Genomic DNA, 22,624 nt, shown 5'->3' on the forward strand with positions numbered 1-22,624 from the left:
TGAAAACTGAGCCACATAGTGGAATATTGATGAAGAAGCTGGTGTTGTGCCATTTCCCCCTACCAATATTTCCCCAGGAAAAATGACTGTACAGCAGAATTACTATTTCCTCCGGGAAATTGCTACATAGTAGAGTTACCTCCATGAAAAGCTGGCTATATAGTGACATTTTCCTTTTTTATAGCCAGGTTACCCCCACGAGGGTGTAATGTACAGTGGACTTCCCTCTTTCTTCCATTACGGTCATGTTTATCGTGGACTACTGTATTCGTGTCAATATTTCGCAATATCTGAATTTGTAACTTTGTTTACTCATGATGAAGTGTAATAAAAGCTTATCTTCTCACTCGGCAAATCTTGACTATTATTTGTGTGTATCTTATGAAGAAAGGTCGGGGTTAGATACTTTTCATCAAGCTTTCAAGATGTGTAATATGCAGTTATCCATTGCTCTGTCAAAAAACAAATTCAATATATGATTTGAAAGGAAATTGGAACCTCATCGTAAAGTAGTAAATGTGATCAAAATTCAGACAGGACGCTGAGTATTGACTTGAGGTAAGTTGGTGATGGCGGGGCCTGAAGAGTTTTCAATTTTGACGAAGTAAAGTGTAATAGAAAACTTTATTGTTGGTGTAAGACAGCTTTTTATTTAATTTTCATTCATTTATCAATAGGTGACAAATTTTAATGAAAGTATTTATGGCACTTTCATAAAACTTTGGCACATTTAGTGTTAGAAACCCTATATGTGCATCATTTTAGGAACATTAAAGTTAACCGCCGTCCGTCTAATGTGTAAACGTAGCTCAGTGTGATTGGCGGAGATTTGTAGTCAGTTTCTTTCGATTGAGAGAGTGTTCGAATTATAGCCTTTGTTTTTCTGTTTAATTTCTGTGCTTTTAAGAGAGCTCGAAGGTCATGGCAATTATAAGGCTTCATTTGACTCCATTAAAAGAAAAGCTCTGTACACAATTATATGATAAGTTATAAAGCTAAAGTTGAATTTTAATAGTTTATGGCCAAATATATTATATTCAAAGTTTAAGACAGATCTGATATGGTATTAATTTGTTGACCTGTCAGCTTCCTTATGTAAAACATTTTTTTATTCTGTTATTTGATTAATTTTAACATTTTGTTTAAAACCCTTCAAATAACGACCAACATTACATAATGCATCTTTATTTTAGTCGATTCTATACTACTATATTAAAATAATAGACTCGAAATTTTGGATTTTAATATTGAGAAATCGGAAGAGTACTGTCTTTTGTTTTATATATCTTAAACAGCATTGGCACTTGAAGAGTACTAATTCGTTAAGCATTTTTTCTAAATTAAGCTTTACGAGAATAATCAACGCAAATTCCTTTAAAAAATCCGGAAATCATCTGGATTTTTTTGGATATTACAATCTTGCGCATGCGCTTTACATTCACGCAAAATCACGGGAGGCTCTTTAGTTTATGTTTCCACAATAACACATTTGCATGGATTAACTCATACACGATAATACAAATACGTGTAAATTTTCTTTGAAAATTTGCTATATATTCTGTTCATCACTGGAAATACGGGAGATAACTCTAACTCAGTGTATTTAATATGAAAAAGAGTTCCGAATATTCACCATGGCGTGTAAAACATGGTAAAAAAGTTGGTGAAAAAGTGTTGAATTCTTCATTAATATGAATAAAATTTTTAGATGAAAAGTATTTTCTATCAAAATGGTTTGCTATGAATAATTTGACTGTTATTTTCAATGCAGCTTCATTAATTTTCTCCAAAATAGTTTCGGAGCGATTCTGCAAATTTTTGCTACATTACGGGTATACGGAGGCATTTTAACTGTGGTGAAGGTCTGTCCCGAGACACAGATTATTCTACCTAAGAATATTGTAGTGAAATTAATAGCCTTATTTTAGGCTTAAAGCTTGGTTATGTAAATGTCAACAATACGGTGTGTCGATGTATCCAGCTATTTCGTAAATGTACGATATCATAATTATGCAATGTCAACCCGTTCATGCACGGGTCAAAGCCTAGTAAAGAATAATTAAAATGTTACATGTATATTGACCTTCCAGGTCACGTGCAGGTTAATATTACATTTTAATATATGATTGATCAATTCCTAGCTCTCTGTTTGTCTGCATATTACCCAACAATGCACGTGACCTAGTCATTTATCTACATTGGACTAAAATAGGGCGGGAATAAGCAAAATGCTACTATTGGTTATCATTATTCATGTCCTCCAATGAAAATTGTTCGTCTCTAACCGGTGATGAAGTTTTCTTCGCTTGATAACACCTAATTTGGCATGTCTGTATCGATTCGTCGTTGAATCATATAATAAAACATTTATTGCCTTTTTTCCATGAATACAATGATTAAGATACCCTCAAATTACAATCTTCGCCTCTTTTTTCTTGATTTTAAGTGAGAGGTAGGAATTGCACAATTATAAAATAACTGATTATAATTAAATTATGATCTCTTTTGAAATTTGATATGATGTCGCTTATAAATACATGCACCTGAAATGACCGACATCTCCTTATACTGTGATTTTATTAATATAAATTTAGCACAGTTTCCAGCCATTAAAGGAAGATCGCCAGGCTGAGTAACTCCTGAGATTTCTGACGTGACCCAATGTAGGGTGAGTACGAACAAAACCAACATCGCCCTGGTTAACCTCGACAACCACAGTACCTGTAGGACTTCTGATACTGAGAATCAATTTTATTGATATTTAGTACAGTTTCCAGCCATTAAAGGATGATCGCCATTTTGAGTCACTCCTGAGATTTCCGATGTGACCATGTGTAGGGTGAGTACGAAAAAAAACAACATCGCCCTGGTTAACCTCGACAACCACAGTACCTGTAGGACTTCTGGTATTAGAAGCACCCTCCGCGCTTGTATACATAGCCTCAACTACATTAGAGTTCACAACAAGCTGAGAATATATGTGCCCTCCCGTGCTACAGTAGAGATTCCACGTAAATACGTAAACACCGTGTTGTGGCGCGGTGAATGCTCCTGTATGTTTGTTATAATGGTGGCCAATATTTGTTATAATGGTGTCAAAGTGAATGGTAAAATCATTAGATAAGCCCGTTGTAGAGACAGACACGTATGCAGAAAATGCAGCGCCATCTGGGAATGGGGTGGAGGTTGACTGGATTCCTGAAATACATCAATGGTACAGAACCTGTACTGTCCTACACAGTATGGTAAATTAAGCTCCCAATGTTCTCAATGTCATATAAATTGAAATATTGTCGAGTACAATTATATGATCGTAGTTAAGATACTAGTACTACTTATCGAAATAAACAATAAAATGAAAAGTAATTTTATAAATAGTTCCTTTCCAAAAGTTGTCATCTAACAACGTAGCGCAGTGGTTTAGAGGGTCCACTACGAATCTGTAAGTCATGTGTTTTAATCTAGCTGGGGATTTTAAAATTTATACCTATGCAAAAAAATATTAAACGTATTTTTGGTTAAATATATGTATTTAAAATTTGAAAATTCTAAACTGGTGAAAGTTTGATAATTATAATGTACTTCAATTCACATTTATATCGACAGATGTCTCATACCACCTTTATATATAACATACAGTTAGTAATTTACCTGTGAGGAGACGTTTTTCGTTCGATGCACTCGGTTTATTCTCCAACTGACTAATTTTGCGTTTTACCATTGCCGTTTTGCGATGTACCTCCATCTCATTGCCTTGAGTTAATGATGGCCCGGTAGTCGTGTTTACTTTCCTCGAATCATCCGTTTTCAGATTACCAAGTAAAGTACTCGAATATCCTTTATTGACCCTATAGTAATTTTTTTCTGTTGTCAATCTGGATTTCAGAAACCAGTTAGAAGATTCTAAATCTGCAATCCTAGCTTCAAGTTTCTCCGTCCGGCGGCTAGAGGTAAGAACAATGTCTTCTAAAGATTTCAGTCTACTTTTCAGGTAACTATTTTCCTCTTGAATAAGTTTGAACATCGCGTCTACTTTGGTGTTTTCTGTTTGATGGTTTTGGAATTTCTCATTTAGATTTGCCAATAGTTTCTCTAGATTGTCAAGCCTCTCTCTGCAAGTGTCGTCTGACGACAAGCCATAGACATCCAGAACAAAGTGGATGAGGACAACTACAAGAGCTATTGTCTTTATTGTCGCCATTTTTCTCTGCACTAGTTGAGTACTGTGTGAAGCTGGTGTGGGGTTGGTTCCTTTTGATAAGCATTCATGAACTTAACCAAGTTCGTTTATATGATAAGAACACTATATGGAAAGACACCAATTTTTGTAAATTGTTGGTATAACGCAGATATTATCCTTGTTAGAAATTGTTTCTTGTAATTTTAATACTGACACCAAACATAGGCGTCGGAACGCGGGGGGGGGGGGGGGGGGCTTGCCTTTTTTTGCATTTTTGCAAAGTTTTACATAACCAAATACCTTTTTTTCAAAGTTATAAAGTTATACATAACCATAATCTAAGACCTTTTTATTCTTTTTTTTTTGCTTGTCAAGATTTTTTATCAGTCTAGCGCCCCCCCCCCCCCTACAATCAATTTCCTTCCGACGCTACTGCCTAAGATGTTGAAATAAGACCACAGTCCAATGAATATTGAGTTACATAGTGGAATTTTGATGTGGAAGCTGGTGTTGCATTGTGCCATTTCCCTCTAGCCATCTTTCCCCCAGTAAAATTACTGTACAGCAGAATTACCATTACCACCGGAAAATTGCTATATAGTAGTGTTACCTCGAAGGTAATCTGGCTATTTAGTGGCATTTTCCTCTTTTTGTAGCAAGGTTACCCCCACGAGGGTGTAATGTACAATGGACTTCCACCTTTCTTCCATTCCGGTTATGGTGGATTATTCGTGTCAATATTTCGCAATATTTGAATTTGAAACTTTGTTTGCTCATAATAAAGTGTAATATTATATCCTCAGTCGGCAAATCTTGACTATCTTTTTGAGGGTATCTTATGAAGAAAGGCCGTGATTAGATATTGTCAAAACCATTGCCCCTTTCATCCTCAAAAGGCCATGAATTTAAAGTATAAACTACATGTATACTTATTGGTGCTTTTCATCAAACTTTCAGGATGTGTGATATGCAGTTATCTATTGCTTTGTCAAAAAACAAATTCAATAAATGATTTGAAAGGAAATTGGAACTTCATCGTAAAGTAGAAAATGTGATCAAAATTCAGACATGACGCTGCGTATTGACTTGAGGTTAGTTTTGCAATTGATGGCGGGGCCTGAAGACTTTTCAATTTTGACGAAGTAAAGTGTAATAGAAAACTTTATTGTTGGTGTTAGTCAACATTTTATTTAATTTTCATTCATTTATTAATGTGTGACAACTTTTAATGAAAGTATGTTTTGCACTTTCATCAAAAAACTTAAAATTTTGGCACATGTAGTGTTAGAAACCCTAACTGTGCATCATTTTTAGGAACATTAAAGTTATTCACCGTCGGTCTAATGTGTCAACGTAGCTCAGTGTGCTTGTCGGAGGTTTGTAGTCAATTTCTCTCGATTGAGAGAGTGTTCGAATTATAGCCTTTGTTTTTCTGTTTAATTTTAGTGCTTTTAAAAGAGCTCGATGGTCGTGACAATTTTAAGGCTTCATTTGACTCTTTTAAAAGAAAAGCTCTGTATACAATTATAGGATATGTCATAATGCTAAAAGTTGAATTTTAATAGTTTATGGCCAAATATATCATATTTAAAGTTTAAGGTAGATCTGATATTGTATTAATTTGTTGACCTCGCAGCTTCCTTATGTAAAACATTTATTTTAATTCTTTTATTGGATTAAGTTGAACATTTTGTTTAAACCCCTTCAAATAACGACCAAAATTACATAATGTATCTTTATTTTAGTCGAATCTATACTACTATATTAAAATAATAGACTCGAAATGTTGGGCTTTAATACCGAGAAATCGTCGGAGTACTGTCTTTTGGTTTATATACCGGTATTTTAAACATCATCTTGATTCGCCTCTATTTTCTTGATTCTAAGCGATAGCCAGGAATTGATTAATCATATAATAATTGATAATATTTGAATCGTGATCTCTTTTTCTAAATTTGATATGATGTCGCTTATAAATACATGCATCTGAAATGACCGACATCTCCATATACTGCGATACCGTTTCATTTTAGCTGTAAAGAATCCATTTTATTGATACTCAGTACAGTTTCCATCCATTAAAGGATGATCGCCAGGCTATGTTACTGTAGAGATTTCCGATGTGACCATGTGTAGGGTGAGTACGAACAAATACCACATCGCCCTGGTTAACCTCAACAACCACAATACCTGTATTACTTCTCACTCCAGTAGCACCCCCCACGCTTGTAAACATAGCCCCAACTACATTAGAGTTCACAACAAGCTGAGAATGTATGTACCCTCCCTTGTTACAGTAGAGATTCCATGTAAACACGTAAACACCGTGTTGTGGCGCGGTGAATGCTCCTGTATGTTTGTTATAATGGTTGCCGATGTTTGTTACAATTGTGTCAAAGTGAACGGTGAAATCCTTGGATATGTCCGTTTCATAGACAGACACGTATGCAGAAAATGCAGCACCATCTGGGAATGAGGTTGACCGTATTCCTGAAATACATCAATGGTTCAGAATCAGTACTGTCCTACGGTGTGGAAAGTTAAACTCCTACTGTTCTCAATGTTTTCTCATGTAAAATACAATATTGTCGAGTACAAATACATGATTGTATTTAACATAAGATTTACCTGTCGGGGGACGTTTTTCTTTCGATGCACTCGGTTTATTCTCCAACTGGCTAATTTTGCGTTTTACCATTGCCGTTTGGCGTTGTATCTTCATCTCATTGCCATGAGCTGTTGATGACCCGATAGTCGTGTTTTCTTTCTGTGAATGATCCGTTTTCAGATTTCCAAGTAAAGTGCTCGAATATTTATTATCGAACCTATAGTTAGTGTTTGCAGTTGCCAATCTGGATTTTAGAAACCAGTTTGAAGATTCTAAATCTGCAATCTTAGCATCAAGTTTCTCCGTCCGGCGGTTCGAGGTAAGAACAATTTCTTCTAAAGATTTCAGTCTACTTTTCAGGTAACTATTTTCGTCTTGAATAATTTTGAACATCGCGTCTACTTTGGTGTTGTCCGTTTGATGGTTTTCGATTTTTTCGTTTAGGTTTGCCAATAGTTTCTCCAGATTATCAAGCCTCTCTCTGCAAGTGTCGTCTGACGACAAGCCATAGATATCCAGAACAAAGTGAAAGAGAACAACTACAAGAGCTGTCGTCTTTAGTGTCGCCATTTTTTCTTTGCACTACTTGCGTACTGTGTGCAGCTGGTGTGAGGATCGGTTCTTTTTGATAAGCATTCAGGAACTTAACCTAGGTTCGTTTATATGATAAGAACACAGTATATGGAACGACACCAATTTTTTGTAAATTGTCGGTATAACACAGATTATTATACCTGTTTGAAAATTGATTGTTGTAATTTGAATACTGACACCAAACATAGGCGCCGGAACAGGTGGGGGCTTGACCCCCCCCCCCCCCCCATTTTTTTGCAAAGTTGTACATAACCAAAGATCTTTTTGTTCTTTTTTTGTTGTTGCTTTTTTTTTGCTTTTCGACGCCACTGCCAAAGATGTTGAAATAAGACCACAGTGCAATGAATATATATATATATATATACATGTGTGTGTATATATATATATATATATATATATATATATATATATATATATATATATATATATATATATATATATATATATACACACACCATTTCACTGCCATATATATACCATTTCACTTTTTTGGCTTGATGTGTGAAATCCCAGTGACGAGGTGTTACTAAATTGTAACTAGAGTTGTTTTAGGAGACGTGTGAACCATTATCGACTTTAAAAGTGCAGATAATTGAATCAAACATTTGATAAACGATTTCTTCGCCATAAATGAAACTTAAATTGATTGTTAAACAGCTATACTTTTTATACTTAATATAACTTATACAGGCACATAAAAGTACTATATTTATTTAATTCTGTAGGAAATGTTTCAGCGTGTGAAGTCAGAGAGAGAGAGAGAGAGTATTGCTGAGCAGAACACTCTTTCTCAGTGGTTCATCTTAAATTGTCAGTAAAAATTACAAAATTGTGTACAATACTACAAAGAGTTGTCATTAGATTTTACGCATTAGAAAGGTTTCAAAAAATGATTAAAGTCCTGTTTGAAAATGCTTTTTCGAATATTTAAATCTGAATATTTACATTCTACTGTGTTTTTCCATTAAATTCCGTGATGTTTAAATGCCTCTAAATGCAACACCTATTCACTGCGTATGAATTTACATGTAATTTACATAAGTAGTTCTCAAACAGTGATTTCTATGTAATCGGTTAAAAAATGTATTTCATAAATGTTGTCAAAACACCATGTTTTATAATTATTCAACAAAACAGTTGACTTTATTGTTAAAAGCAACATTTCAATAGTTATTTTTCATGGATTATATTTTCATGCTTGTCGATCTCATCTCGACGGTCTCTGTGAAAACCAGTTTAAACCGGTATTACAAATCAGCTGTTCTTGCTGTTACTAATTTACTCCCTCCGTGGTCTTCACTTTATATCGATTTATTTCAGTGAACAATTGATTTCTTCAGTAAGGGAATGTAAATATAAGCATTAAATGATTTATTTTTGACGTCGTCGTGTCAATAACTGCCGTCAGGTGAGCAGACAAATTATCATAACGCGCTAACGCGCGTTATTCAATTTGTCTGCTCACCTGACGGCAGTTATTGACACGACGACGTCAAAAATAAATCATTCAATGCTATAGTATGCAACAGATTTGTCTGATTGCGGGCAAATCGGAACTCACCGTTCTAGAGTTAGATATTATGTTTCCGGTTGAAAGAAACCCGCGAAATTGACATGTTGACATAGTAAGCAGGTAAGATGATAGTTGAGCCAACTTGAAGATTTATATAGCATGACTTCAGGGAAAGGTAAGTTGCAATGACAGCATTAACTCGAGTCACTCGAAACGACGTTACAGTATACATGTATTGGCACTGTACCAGTTATCGGCTAAAATTTAACGTTTTCTTTTCGTATTTCCTTATTTCTTGATATTTTTGGATAAAACTTGACATACTTTAAATAGTGAACTCCTCATTTATCAATTTGTTAGTTTATATCATTATTTAGAACCCAAAAACATCTTGTTTTGTGCTTTTTAGCACGCCCCGAATTTGCCGAGTTTTATGATTTACTGTACCAGTTTTCGGCTTCGTGATAACAATAGTAAAATCCCTGTACATGTTGATTTTATACTCTGCTAAATGTAATTTAAATTATGCCCCTTGAGGGATCGGACTAAAGTCGTCGGGGTTATGATACATTATAAACAAAACTCATAAAATTGTTCGTTTATTATCATACGGAAATACACCAAATCGTAGACTATTCAATACATAATTGTGCAATCAGGCGTTCAACTGCGCAACGAATCTCTCGGAAATTAGTGAATTTCTTTTGTTTATACATGTTATATGTATTGATATTATATGTCAAATCAAAGAAGGGATATAATAACGTAACACAAAGAGGTAATATTTTATTTTTAACTTATTGCGTCACTTTCCCCACTGCTGAAAGTGCAAAGATGTAAAATCAGCGGTAAACAATGATCGTTTAAGGTCATGTATAAAACATATTCAAGAAAATTTTCAGGCAAAATTACTTTTCTCTATTCGAAAAGGACGACTGAATTAAAAAATCTTGGATTGTCGCGTGCTAAAAACCTGAACTCTCAGTTTAGCCGATAACTGGTCTTAGCCGATAACTGGTACAGTACCAGTACAGTTCTTCCGCTGTAACGTTATAATTAAAAGTCACAATTATCTGAAAAAATGAGAAGTCTCTGCATGCAGAGACATTATCAGGTCCAGCACAATCTCCTGATTTAGCTATATAGATTTAAAAAGTTATATAGCTTAATAAAGCTATTCAGAATAGCTTGATAAAGTTATTTATATGGAGTTATTCACAAAAATGCTAATTATGAAGTATATGAAAAATTGCAAAGTGCGATTTTGTTTCCATGCTGAAAAAATGCACATTAATTTTATGAAAATTATAAAAAAAATAGCTATATTAAGCAGTTCTGAATAGCTTTATTAAGCTATATATAGCTTTTTCAAGCTATATATAGCTAAATTACGAGATTGTGCTGGACCTGATTAAATGACTATGGTCTCTGGGATATTTTTTAAACCACTCTCTTATTTTTAGATAAGAATTATTTGAAGGAATATGGAATCATTCTTTTAGTATTATTATTTATAGGGATGGGACGATCCACCGGTGCATTACGGTATTTATTTTGACGATATTTGGATCGATACATTAATACAACGATACCTAAGCAAACTTTTTTTTATTTTCCAAAAATATCCGAGCTTTATATATCGGCTATTTTTAGTCCGCGCGCCTAATATGAAAGTACAAAGATGGCGGAAAACCTTGTAAAGTTGTCAAAACTGTTAGGAAGCTAAATCTGGAGTGTGGACAACTTTTGGATTTAAAATACTTGTTTATGAAAAAGTAGCGTATATGAGACTAAAGAAATTTGTAATTTGTCCAACGCTCATTTTAAATATATCAAAATAACTTTGGACATGCGGTTATACATCAACAGATTGAATAAATTTTTAACCCTTATTCATGTTCTCATTTAGTTGCAATGTATTGTGATATGTATCGTATCGCATCTCATGCATCGTGATATGTACCGAATCGTCTAAGTACAGTATCGTCCCAGCCCTAATGATTTATGAAGTGATCAAATATGGTTGGAGGTGATTAATCAATCATTGCCTGGAGCCTTGAGGGCTTTATGATAGATTTGATCACGCCCAACTGTGCTTGATCGCCACAATATTCAAAGAATTGATTATTCCGTATTATTTAAATATTTATATTTATATAATTTTTAACAAACAAAATTAATTCGTAGTGTTATCACACACAAAAACACTGAAAAATGTAGACCTATATATAATTGCAAATCAGACAAGGTGTTGTTAGCATTAGATTGTAAATTGTTCCATAGTCTTATTGCCAAAGGAAATTTGGACTGCTGACAGTGGAGGGGGGGGGGGGCAGAAATAAAAGAAAATGATTTCTATATTTCTGCAAGGCAGAAGCTTTTGATGGGATAACTGCAGGTCTTAAATCTACAGACAATAAAAAAATTGTAATTTCATTACTTTTTAGCTCACGTGAGCCAAAGGCTCAAGTTAGCTTTTCTGATCACAATTTGTCCGTTGTCTGTCGTTGTTGTAAACTTTTCACATTTTCATCTTCTTCTCAAGAACCACTGGGCAGATTTCAACCAAATTTGGCACAAAGCACCACTAGGTGAAGGGGATTCAAGTTTGTTCAAATGAAGGGCCACAACCTCTTTAAAGGGGAGATAATTGAGAAGTTGGTATTTTCAAAAATCTTCTTCTCAAAAAATATTCGGCCTGAAAAGCTTAAACTTGTGTGGAGGCATCCTCAGGTAGTGTAGATTCAAGTTTGTTCAAATCATGGTCCCCGGGGGTAGGGAGGGGCCACAAGAGGGGGATCAAGTTTTACATAGGAATATATAGAGAAAATCTTTAAAAATCTTCTTCTCAAAAACTATTAGGCCAGAAAAGCTCAAATTAAAGTGGAAGCATCCTCGGATAGAGTAGATTCAAGTTTGTTCAAATCATAGTCCCTGGGGGTAGGGTGGGGCCACAATGGGGGAATGGATTTTTATATAGGAATATATAGAAAAAATCTTTAAAAATCTTCTTCTCAAAACTATTAGGCCAGAAAAGCTCAAATTAAAATGGAAGCATCCTCAGGTAGTGTTGATTCAAGTTTGTTCAAATCATAGTCCCTGGGGGTAGGGTAGGGCCACAATATGGGGGATCAATTTTTATATAGGAATATATAGAAAAAATCTTTAAAAATCAAAACCATAATTCCCTAGTGAAGAGTAGGGCCACGAAATGGGGGGGGGGGGGGGGTATATAGGAATAGAGAAAAATCTTCTTACAGGTACAACAACAAAAGGGGCTTGGTATTTACCAAAATAAAAGAGGTGGATAAAAATTGGCAGATTTTCAATTTTTATTTAGCAGGATCTACTGTACTTAGTTGTCAAGATATTTTGATACTGTAATGCTAATTTGATCAGAATTAAGGCAATTGTTGCTCGGGGGAGCGATGTGGCCCCTGGGCCTCTTGTTAAGTATAATCATAAGAAGAAATATCACAAAAGTCTAAAAATAAAGACTTCATTTTTACCCTACAAAATTTATAGAATCCAGAAGCCTCTGGGTGCTCTGTCCCATGGGCCCCCACCAGGGCCTCAAGGCACCCCCAGACCCTCTGCCTACAACTGGCACCCCCTCTAACTTCAAATGCTGGATCTGCCTTTAGTTGATGACCATGAATCTTTTGTTTGTGCTACTGTAGGGTTGACCATTATAGATCCTCATGCATCTTTGTTACACTGCTGATTGTTCTACTATTCCCAATATTAATGAAGCATGCTGCTCTCCTTAATTTGCACCATTTCTACTTCATATATGTTCCAACTACATAATGTCAGATGTTCTACCCCACCTATCAAGACTTTCATAGTCTTTTGAGGTACAAACTTTTAAACAGATGTATACTATAGATTACTAATTAAATGCGAGGAATAAATATCTGCTTAAAAATGAGAGAAGCACATCGCACAGTTTAAAAATCTCACTCTATCTTTGCAGAAAACTGTAAACTAATTGAAACTATGATACCGGTAAAAGGTTGGCATTAGCAATTTTATATTCTTGTGATTGATGCAAAACAATTTAATTGCGGAATTAGGTACTCACATAAGATAAGAAATCTTCAGTAATAAGGTAATTTAACTTGAATATATACTGAGTGTAACATGACACTTTTTTGAATAACAAAATTCAGATGAAATAATGTTACCGGTAGCTCACAGAAAATGGATGTTGACCTCATTATAGTGTACACCACCCCAGTTGACCTTGACCAGACTCCTGGCAAGTTATAGACAACATATGAAGACCCTACTGGAGGAGTTTAAGGATACATACATGCCAACTATCCCGATTTTTGCGGGATTCTCCCGATTTCACGTCGTCAAAAATACAAATCCCGATATCCCGATCGGGATAGTCAAAATAACCCGAAATCCAGATTCTCAAAAAATCCAACCCGTTTTACGACAATAAGTCCCAATTTCCATCTAAAATTTCAAATCCCGCGCTGCTTGTCTACGCTAACCAATCAAAAAGCGGGATTATGACCGCCATTGCTGTTTACCTGTATCGCGTGTGTGTATATCGGGATGTGTGAATTGGTGTAATTACCTGTACGCTACCTGTGTCTGGGTGTTTGCAAACCTAATGAGGAGCATGTTTTGATAGTAATTAATCGGGAAGTATCGGGATGGATAGCGAAATGCCACACTTTTTACACAAACTTCAACAAGAATGGGGTTACACCACCAAAGAAAACGAAACTTTCATCCCAATATCGGGAGGCAGATTCCCGATTTTCGGGATGACTGTCGGGATCGTAATTGGATGACAACCATGTATATTGCCGTGCAATAGGTATGTTTAACTTATATATAGTAAAACTGAATATATTTATTGACATGGTATATTGTGTACACATGACACAAGCCTGACAAAGAGAGATTGACAGCTAATACATTATCTATAAAAATACAAGAAGAATACTGTAGATATGTTAAACTTTATGAGGAACAATTTTTTTTTATTTTGAGGGATTTTAGGGTAGACCTTGGTGGAGTGAATGATGTTACAAAGAACACGAAAACGGCCATCCATCAAGCCACCTGCTGCTACCAACTTCTTTGGGAAATCAAAATTGGAGCAAGATGAAGGTAACTAAATTTTTAGCTCACCGAGACGAAGTCAAGGAGAGCTTATGCTATACCCTCGGCGTCGGCGTCGGCGTCCGGACCTGGTTAAAGTTTTTGTTGCAGGTCCTGTATCTAAGCTATTACTTGTCCTGTCTTCACCAAACTTGCATGGATGATGCATCTGGACCTACTTATGGACTTGAAAGACTTGGATGCTGAATCTTGGTCCTAAATTTCAGATGCTGGAGGAGGTTAAGGTTGTTGGACCAGGTTAAAGTTTTTGTTGCAGGTGCCCTTTGATAGCAATATCTTAGTTACTGCTGGTCCGTACTTCACCAAACTTGCATGGATGGTGTGTCTTATGATACTGATGCACCAGACAGGTTTGAGTGCTGAATCTGAGCTATAGGTTTCAGATGCTGGAGGAGGTTAAGGTTTTTGGAGCAGGTTAAAGTTTTTGTTGCAGGTGACCATTGATAGCAATATCTAAGTTACTACTGGTCCTAACTTCACCAAACTTGTATGGATGATGCGTCTTATGATACTGATGCACCTGACAAGCTTGAATGCTGAATATGAGCAATAGGTTTCGGATGCTGGAAGAGGTTAAGGTTTTTAGAGCTGGTTAAAGTTTTTGTTGCCGGTGCCCTCTGATATTATATCTTAGTTACTACTGGTCCTAACTTCACCAAACTTGTATGGATGGTGCGTCTTATGATACTGATGCACCTGATAAGCTTGAATGCTGAATCTGAGCAATAGGATTCGGATGCTGGAGGAGGTTAAGGTTTTAAGAGCTGGTTAAATAAAGTTTTTGAAACAGGTGCCCTCTGATGATGATATCTTAGTTATTACTTGTCCTTACTTCACCAGACTTCCATGGATGGTGTGTCTTATGATACTGATGCACCTGACAGGCTTGAATGCTGAGTGTGAGCCATAGGTTTCGGATGCTGGATAAAGTTAAGTTTTTTGGAACAGGTCACATGTTTAATAGATGATAGTATACTATTTCAAACTTGCATAGTTGATTTAACTGTAATATGAATGAATCGCAGAGGTAGCTTCAGATGCCAATGCACCTGATGGGCTTGAATGCTGAATCTGAGTCATAGGTTTCGGATGCTGGATGAGGTTTAGTTTTTTTTGAACAGGTCACATGTTTTATAGATGAAAGCTTGCATAGTTGATTTAACTTTATTATAAATTAAATGCAGAGGTTGCTTCAGATGCAGAGCCTGATCTCCATTATCAAGGATGCTAAAGAAATCTCCTACCTCACTCAAACCAGATCGATAGATAGATGTGTTTGTTGATAAATGATATAACATGATTCCTATGATATAGTATTGTATGATATGAAACAATATTGTTTGATATGATACAATATGATATCATATGTTATATTATAAAAAGTTATACGACACGATATGATATTGTATCAATCTTTTTGATATTTTATGATATGATATTGTATCATGATATTGTTATGTATAGTATTGTATATTATGATACAATATTGTATAATATTATATTGTATTTTTAATTTATTATTTTATCAAATGATACAATTACATAAGATATTGCAAAATATTATATTGTATCCTATGATACAATATTGTATATTCTATAATATTGTATCATACAATATTTATAATATGATATTGGTTTTAGTAATATAGAATTATATCACATGAAATTGTATTATATGATATTGTAATATTATATTATATTGTATCATACGATATTGTATGATATGATATTGGTTTATATGATATATTATCATATCACATGAAATTGTATTATATGATATTGTAATATATATTATTGTGTCATATGATACAATATGTATCATATAATAATGTATTTTATAATATTTTACTTTATCACATAATATTGTATCATTTGATAAGATACAATGTTGGAATCAAATTATATTGTATTATATGATATAACATCATATAATGTATCAAATATGTTTCAGTGTCATTCAATACAATATCATACTATATTATACAATATAATATCATGGTTCAATGTTATGATGTATTATGTAATATGATATTGTAATATAATACTATATTGTATTATATTTTATGATATTGTATTATGTGATCAAATACAATAAGGTATAACACAATACATTGTCATATCATACGTTACAATATCATATCTCATTATTGTGTATTACGGTATTTTATTGTATTATATGATAAATATTATATATATGACATGATGCAATATTTAATTTTATATCATTGAATTGATAAACATATGAACATATGATTATCATAAAAAAAATTATCAGATGATATACAATATTTTGTCAAAACAGAATCCATGAATAACCAAGATCATAAAGTATGATTTTCATATAAAATGATAAAGGTGGTCTTATGAAGGTGATGTCTCATAAGGGTGATGCTCCGTCTCGGTGAGCTTAGTAATCTATGATTACCTATGTTTTAATAAGCTAGTATATAATATCTCTAAAGAATTTTAAGCCAGGAAACAATTATAAATACTTTCTTTCACTTTTTATAGCAACTTGACCAATAAATGCTTTTTAATATTTAATTTAATTAATTATTCATTTTATTTTGTAGATGTCACAAGAGCAGAGGTCCTGTTTGCCAACTGCGTTGCAGAATTTAGTGCTTTTTGAACTGCTATACCATACTATTTATTGTTTGTTGAGATTTTAAAGATTGATTTAATAAAGATTGATTTAATATATGAAAATAAAGTTATATGAACTTTATTTATGATTTCATTTGAAAGAGGAGATTGTTTGATAAACACATTAGGATAATGATAAATAGATAAAGAAACAGATGAATTTCTAAGAGTTCAATTGTTTATACAAAGCAATTACACGACAAAATGCCGCGAAATTTTCTTCTAGGAAAATGTCGTCGCGCGTAAAATCCCCCATTGAGATTTTCAAAAGTTGGCATGTATGAGGATATGGTGTCAAGGGAGGACCTGAAGACCTAACCTCATTTCATGACCAGGCATTCAGAATGTCATTGAAAACCTCCACGACAGATTTTCAGACAAGTTAGACATAAATAACAGAAAATTAAATAACTTGGGTAGACATTGAGTTAATTTCTAAACATTAAATAAAATTCAAGGAAATATTTTAGACTAAGTAACATAGTCAATGTAAATAAGATCAGACTGTTTTCAAATAGAGCAATTTTATCCATGGGGTGCTTAATTGGCATTTCAGAATGGTCTGCGATTATCAGAATGTTAAATAGTCCTTGTCAGATAAATGTTGGGGAAGCTAATATTTTAAGTTCGCAAGTAAGATAAGTGAACAATTAAAACATTCGTATCTAAACTGAAAAACAAATACGTGTATCAACAGTGTACTGTTCTGTATCAAGACTTTTTCAACGGAAGCTGTTTGCTTTTCAGCCCTCAAAGGAAAACTTGAAGAAACGAACAAACAATATTTTAAATTTTAGACTTTACTGTTTACTGGTACGTCTACTCTGAACTCTATTTTTTTGTGATAATTGAGAATCAATTTTAATCTATACCTACCTACCGCTTTTACCGCAATTTTTTTTTTATAATTATCTTTATTACATGTATTTATAAAAACATGTGAGAATGTGTTTTCAGTTGAAAGTGGAATTTAAAAAGAAATTAGATTTACTTTAAAAGTCATGACCCATTAAACCGTTTGTGTCAATTGATTTCACTGTGAGGGAGTTGTATAATATCAGTGTAAGTTATATGTGTGTTAGTGGAGACTGCATGGGTAGCTCTTATTGGGGAGCTTTTGATTGGGATCTTTAAGGAAGAGCATTAAAGCTTTCAGGATTTTATTGGCTGGGTGAATTGTTGCCATTAGTCTCTGAATTATTGATACATTCTGGGACATTTTGTGTGTGATCAGTGATTGAACCTATATTCAATGCGAACATGGAATCTTCTTGCATTTGTTTTCTGATTCTCCATCATTTTCTGTGAATGAATGAAGTTTTTTAGAGGTTACTTCATTTTAAAACTGAGGAGCAATGTCTGAGTAAGTACTTCTAGTTATGGTCACAGGAACATATCCTCTACCTTTCTCAATGATGTATCCAATTAAATTAGAATTATAAAGTCTTCATAAAGGACTCATATCCCAACTGTTTCTTGTTTCACACCAAGGTAGGAGCAAGGACCTTTTAATTGATCTATAAATAACGTTACAGGTTTCAAGCAGATTCCGACGATAATAATAGCGCACCGGATGAAGATGAAGTGGTTAGATCAAGTGTGCCTGCAATCTCACCGGCATCCGCTCCACCTAAGCAGAGTATTCCAAGAAGAATGTTCGGAAGGAAGGCTCGGAAAAATCGCGCAATCCAATCCTGGAGGAGAGCGGCCCAGCTCATCATTCCTGTGGCTCAGACCATTGGTGCAGTATGTGTGATTATACATATCTTTTATTACATTATGTGGTTGAACAAGATTTTAATACAGGCTGTAGTGAACAAAGGTTAAATATGTCATATTTAGTTAAAATTTACGGGCTTATAATGGACAGTCATGTTTAAAATGTAATTCAGGCTTGAAAATTTGAATTTGTGCAAAAATTTGACCATGGATGGATTTTTAAATTTATTATGAAGAAAAGGTGTTGCAAAATATACTGTTATAGAACAGGCCTTTTGTATGGATCAAAAACTGCCATAACTATAAACAAAACGAATTAGAAAAAAAGTAAGAATTTTGACATAACTTTGATCTGAAACAGAAAAATGTACTGTTGGCTCTTTAGTTTGTGTGCTGTGACCATGTGTTTGTTATTACTAATAAGCTAAGTAAACAGGTAATAGATGCATCCAATGAATGGTTTAAAGTGTAAAATATTTCAGGGAGTGATTAATGGTAATTTTAAAGTCAATTACTAAATGTGATCACTTTACATTACTGACCATAAATGTTCAAAAGAACATTTATTTATGTTGACCTAGGTCAGGGTATTTCTAAAAGACTGGAAATAAGTCAATATTTTGCCTTTTTGAAAGAATAAATGGCATTCGATGATCGAATTAAGAGCTATGTCAAATATTGACTCACGGAAATTGTTTAGTCCCTATTTTGTAGGCTTTATTTTGATAAACAAAAAACAAATAGATGGACTAATGATTTGGGGATTAAAAGATCATTACCCAAATAGTAATGATTACCGGAATACCAGTTAATGTTCATTAGGGGTCCAGTGTATGCGATAATTGTAGTTTAAGAGATGGAGATTAATTGCAAAAGTTATGTCAGCTGGCTCAAAGCTATATCTGATCAATGTTCATATCTGATCAATTATTATAGGTTTACAACTGATTTTAAGTGTATGTTTACATATTTGAATGTAAGAAAAACATATTTTATATGAAATCAATTTATAGAAACATCATTTCAATAGGATAATCCTATAAATTTACCAAATATTGACAGTTTTATAATTCAAGTAAAAATAAAGTTTTCTCAGTAGAATTATTTCTAATCAGGTGACAAGTTTTCTAATTTTGCCGATATCCTGGTTCTAAACAGGAACTGATTCCATCAATTTATCGTGTCTTATCTTTTTAATTTTGTATTAGACTGTCCAGATGGACATGTGTTACAAATGTCCATTATCAACAGTGTCTTCATGTTCGCAGTTTAAGATAAATCTCATAATAAAACACAATGGCAATATTTTTATTTCCTAGATATCGACACAAGTTCGGTTGACATTCAAATTTATATTTATTTTTTTATCTTTACATAGACAGGTTTCTGTTATCTTTAATTTCACAGACATTTATTTAATTTGGCCCAATTTTACAGGTCATAAATGTATTGGATTTCAATTCAGAATTAGGTTTTTCAAACAAACGGATGCCTTGGCTGACAAATCAAAGATAAATTGTTGGTCTCATTAAAGTGTGTTGTGCTGATTGCATCATGTTCAAGGATAACTATTTAACGCAGACAGCTAATTGGGTATGACTTGATTCCTCTTTTTTTTTTCAGTTCAAAAATTAACAAAGCATGTATTTTGACTATAAAAGGAAAGTCTTTTTTTTATTTAAAGGGAGGCAACTTAGACTTTTAATTCACAATTCTGAATTACAGTTTTATTAGAATTATAAAACATTAGATTTAAATCCTTATAGTTATATCTTGCTTTTTAGATACTAGCATGATATCATCATGAAAAGTTGCACAGTATAAACTTTAAAAAAAATAAATTTTGGGTTAAATTTGAATCAATCTAGAGTTTATAGGTTTCAATGATCTGCTTGCCTTCAAACGTTGATTAAGTTTGAATTTATTTAAAAGATTGAATCTATTATTTCACAATTTAGATGTGGGATACTCCCAATTAAAATTAAAATGGGGCGGTATAAGGAAGACATCTCGATGAAAGAATATGTAATTTTTGTGCATCAAATGAAATAGAAGACTAGTGTCATTTTCCATTGAATTATACAAAGTATTCTAATTTTAGAGCAGAATTATTTGATAATATAAGATAAAATCCAACATCAGTAATCAGTTGATTAAACATCTGCTAGGTTTCTTTTATAAATTCAACTTTAAAAAAAACCAAATCATAAAACTACTAATGTATTATGAACATCATATCTTTGGTAAATACTTAAGTAGCATATTAAATATTTGACATATATCTAAATATATGGTAGTAAATGTAATGTGCTTTTCATTTGTACATTAAATATTCTTGCCATTTTAAAAATATGAGTTTAACAGATGAATAATCATATTTAAAGCACAAAGATCCGTGCACCTGTCAAATTATTATCAGCAAATTGGATGTATATACACAGTGACATCCTCCAAATCTCCATTTTAGGTCATATATTTATATTATACATATACAATAGCCCGTATTTATTTTATGACTATGTGGATACAGGTGTCATTTAAATTAAAAATCAATATTTATTGGTCCCTTTTTTTTGTCAATGCAATATCACATAACTTTACATTAGGTAATAGGACAGTCCGTTCCTGATTTATTATTTTTCTAGTGATCGTAAGTTTTGCCGTAAAAGCATTTTCCAGAAGTATGTTTGATTTACAAGCTTGGTGTGGTGGGCTCGGTCAATACTTACCGCTCGCAAATTCACCAATTTAGCACCTTTTTATGTTCCATTTATCATTCTGAATAAATATATACAACCCATTCAAGTGATACCTGGATGGCACGTCAAAAACTGAGGTTTCTGGGTGAGGGTACCAGTTAACATTCGTAAATGCCTCGTACCCGGCAACTGCAGTGGAGTTTTACACTCTCAACTCTCTGTAGGGTACGCTCATTAGCTTGAAAGTCCTAAAATGATGTTGGTGATCTAAGTGATAAATAGGGTAAATTTGACAGATGATAGTTAATCTTTTCCAAAAGAGAATCTAAAATATGTTTTAAAAAAAGTTTCTTCAAATCCCTTCATTGTCGCCAAGAGCTTTTGATTTAGTTACATCAATGTTTTCTTCTTTGTCTTCTGAAAGTGTGGTATTTTTGTATCTAAATGTGGAAGAAAAGAATTACATAACAAGGATCTTTAACCAAAAATAATTGACACAAGAGAAACAGAGCAAATGACGAAATTCCTCCATACAAGAGCGCGAGGCTTTAATGGCATCGAACAAAACTACTGAAAGATTATCGTAGAAGACGGGCATTTTTTCATCCCAGCATGTCATGTGTTATTGGACCAGCACAATCAGCTTATTGACAGCTCAGTTTGAATAAAGCCACAGTAACCTGGCATTTAGGTCCAGTCATGGCACCTGCTGTTTCTGGTTCTACCTGTGCTACCCCTCGTTACCAGTTTTTTAATTAAAAAAGAAAACAGCAGAACTAATCCAGGTCCTTAAGCAAGCCCCAGGAGTTCATATTAATTTATTAGATTTCCCCTGATTTGAACTGCTGTGTATTTTTTTTCTTCTTGCTATTTTATCACATTACATACTGTATGAGGGTTGACATTTCTTATCTTGGAGTCTTGCGGAGTAGCTATTGAATGATTTTGATTTGCACTTTTGATAGGATACACTATATACATGTATATGTATTAGGGTATAAGCTCTCAGAAAATACGCTATTAATTGTAAGTGCATGGCTTTACCTAAAGATTTACAGAATAGTTCTACAGACTTTCATGGTTTTTGCCCCCATTTTTCTTTTCCCATTTATCTACAAGCCATTTGTGTGCCCATTTTGATGGTGCACAGGTACCAAAGACCTTAACATTAAAGAGGGGGCTTTAAACACACCCCCTTTTAAATTGACTCTTGAAGTTTTTATGGATGCACAAGGAAGATTACTTTCTCTTTAAGACTTTTTAACTGTTTACGGATTTTAAACACAGAAATGAAGATTTGATAAGTTGTTTTGTGGATGAATCCGGATTTTAAAAGGATTTTTTGGCTATGAGTGCGATGAGACCTATTACTGTTGCTGGGATTTCATCCCATCCGGATGATAATCCCAATGAGGATGTTAATATCCATGGATGGAGAAATAAACGCTCTCAGACCCATATTGGCACGGGTACGATTTTACATGCCAGGCAAAGGGTAAATATTTCTGAAATTCTGAGTT

At 33.7% G+C, this 22,624-nt stretch overlaps 3 protein-coding genes and 1 long non-coding RNA gene across 7 annotated transcripts in view; 2 read left to right on the forward strand and 2 right to left on the reverse strand.

Annotated features, from left to right (window-relative positions):
* Positions 1-2,761: 2,761 nt before the first annotated feature.
* On the reverse strand, positions 2,762-4,233 carry LOC136269819 (uncharacterized). The gene is made up of 2 exons (XM_066065138.1): positions 3,652-4,233; positions 2,762-3,198 (listed from the first exon to the last, which is right to left on the reverse strand). The coding sequence occupies exons 1-2, from the start codon at positions 4,199-4,201 to the stop codon at positions 2,762-2,764; spliced, it is 987 nt and encodes a 328-aa protein (XP_065921210.1). The 5' UTR covers positions 4,202-4,233.
* Positions 4,234-5,793: 1,560 nt separating this feature from the next.
* LOC117684533 (uncharacterized) lies at positions 5,794-7,422 on the reverse strand. The gene is made up of 2 exons (XM_034457097.2): positions 6,809-7,422; positions 5,794-6,670 (listed from the first exon to the last, which is right to left on the reverse strand). The coding sequence occupies exons 1-2, from the start codon at positions 7,356-7,358 to the stop codon at positions 6,240-6,242; spliced, it is 981 nt and encodes a 326-aa protein (XP_034312988.2). The 5' UTR covers positions 7,359-7,422; the 3' UTR covers positions 5,794-6,239.
* A 5,867-nt stretch (positions 7,423-13,289) lies between these two features.
* LOC136269906 (uncharacterized) lies at positions 13,290-16,965 on the forward strand. 2 transcript variants are annotated; one of them, XR_010707521.1, is made up of 3 exons: positions 13,290-13,732; positions 13,909-14,028; positions 16,614-16,965. It is a non-coding gene; the product is annotated as an uncharacterized lncRNA (long non-coding RNA). The 2 variants fall into 2 exon arrangements; XR_010707522.1 differs by having other exon boundaries at positions 13,918-14,028.
* A 659-nt stretch (positions 16,966-17,624) lies between these two features.
* LOC105334665 (cilia- and flagella-associated protein 337) overlaps positions 17,625-22,624 on the forward strand; it is a 37,462-nt gene continuing 32,462 nt past the window's right edge. The window contains exons 1-2 of one of the 3 annotated variants that reach the window (XM_034457100.2): positions 17,625-18,049; positions 18,222-18,432. In XM_034457100.2, coding sequence (XP_034312991.2) covers positions 18,042-18,049; positions 18,222-18,432 — 219 coding nt within the window. In that variant the 5' untranslated portion in view covers positions 17,625-18,041. Of the gene's footprint in view, positions 18,050-18,221; positions 18,433-22,288; positions 22,600-22,624 lie in introns of those variants that run through there. The other 2 variants (XM_066065713.1, XM_034457103.2) reach the window with 2 other exon arrangements.

This window comes from Magallana gigas, chromosome 7 (assembly GCF_963853765.1).
Source record: "Magallana gigas chromosome 7, xbMagGiga1.1, whole genome shotgun sequence".
Classification (NCBI taxonomy): Eukaryota; Metazoa; Mollusca; class Bivalvia; order Ostreida; family Ostreidae; genus Magallana; species Magallana gigas.

Bases quoted from the DNA above. Each gene is read 5' to 3' on its own strand.
- LOC117684533 (XM_034457097.2), bottom strand. From the start codon at position 7,358: ATGGCGACACTAAAGACGACAGCTCTTGTAGTTGTTCTCTTTCACTTT. The intron at 6,671-6,808 runs GTAAATCTTATG...GATGTATTTCAG, and splicing joins AGAAAAACGTCCCCCGACAG to GAATACGGTCAACCTCATTC.
- LOC136269819 (XM_066065138.1), bottom strand. From the start codon at position 4,201: ATGGCGACAATAAAGACAATAGCTCTTGTAGTTGTCCTCATCCACTTT. The intron at 3,199-3,651 runs GTAAATTACTAA...GATGTATTTCAG, and splicing joins CGAAAAACGTCTCCTCACAG to GAATCCAGTCAACCTCCACC.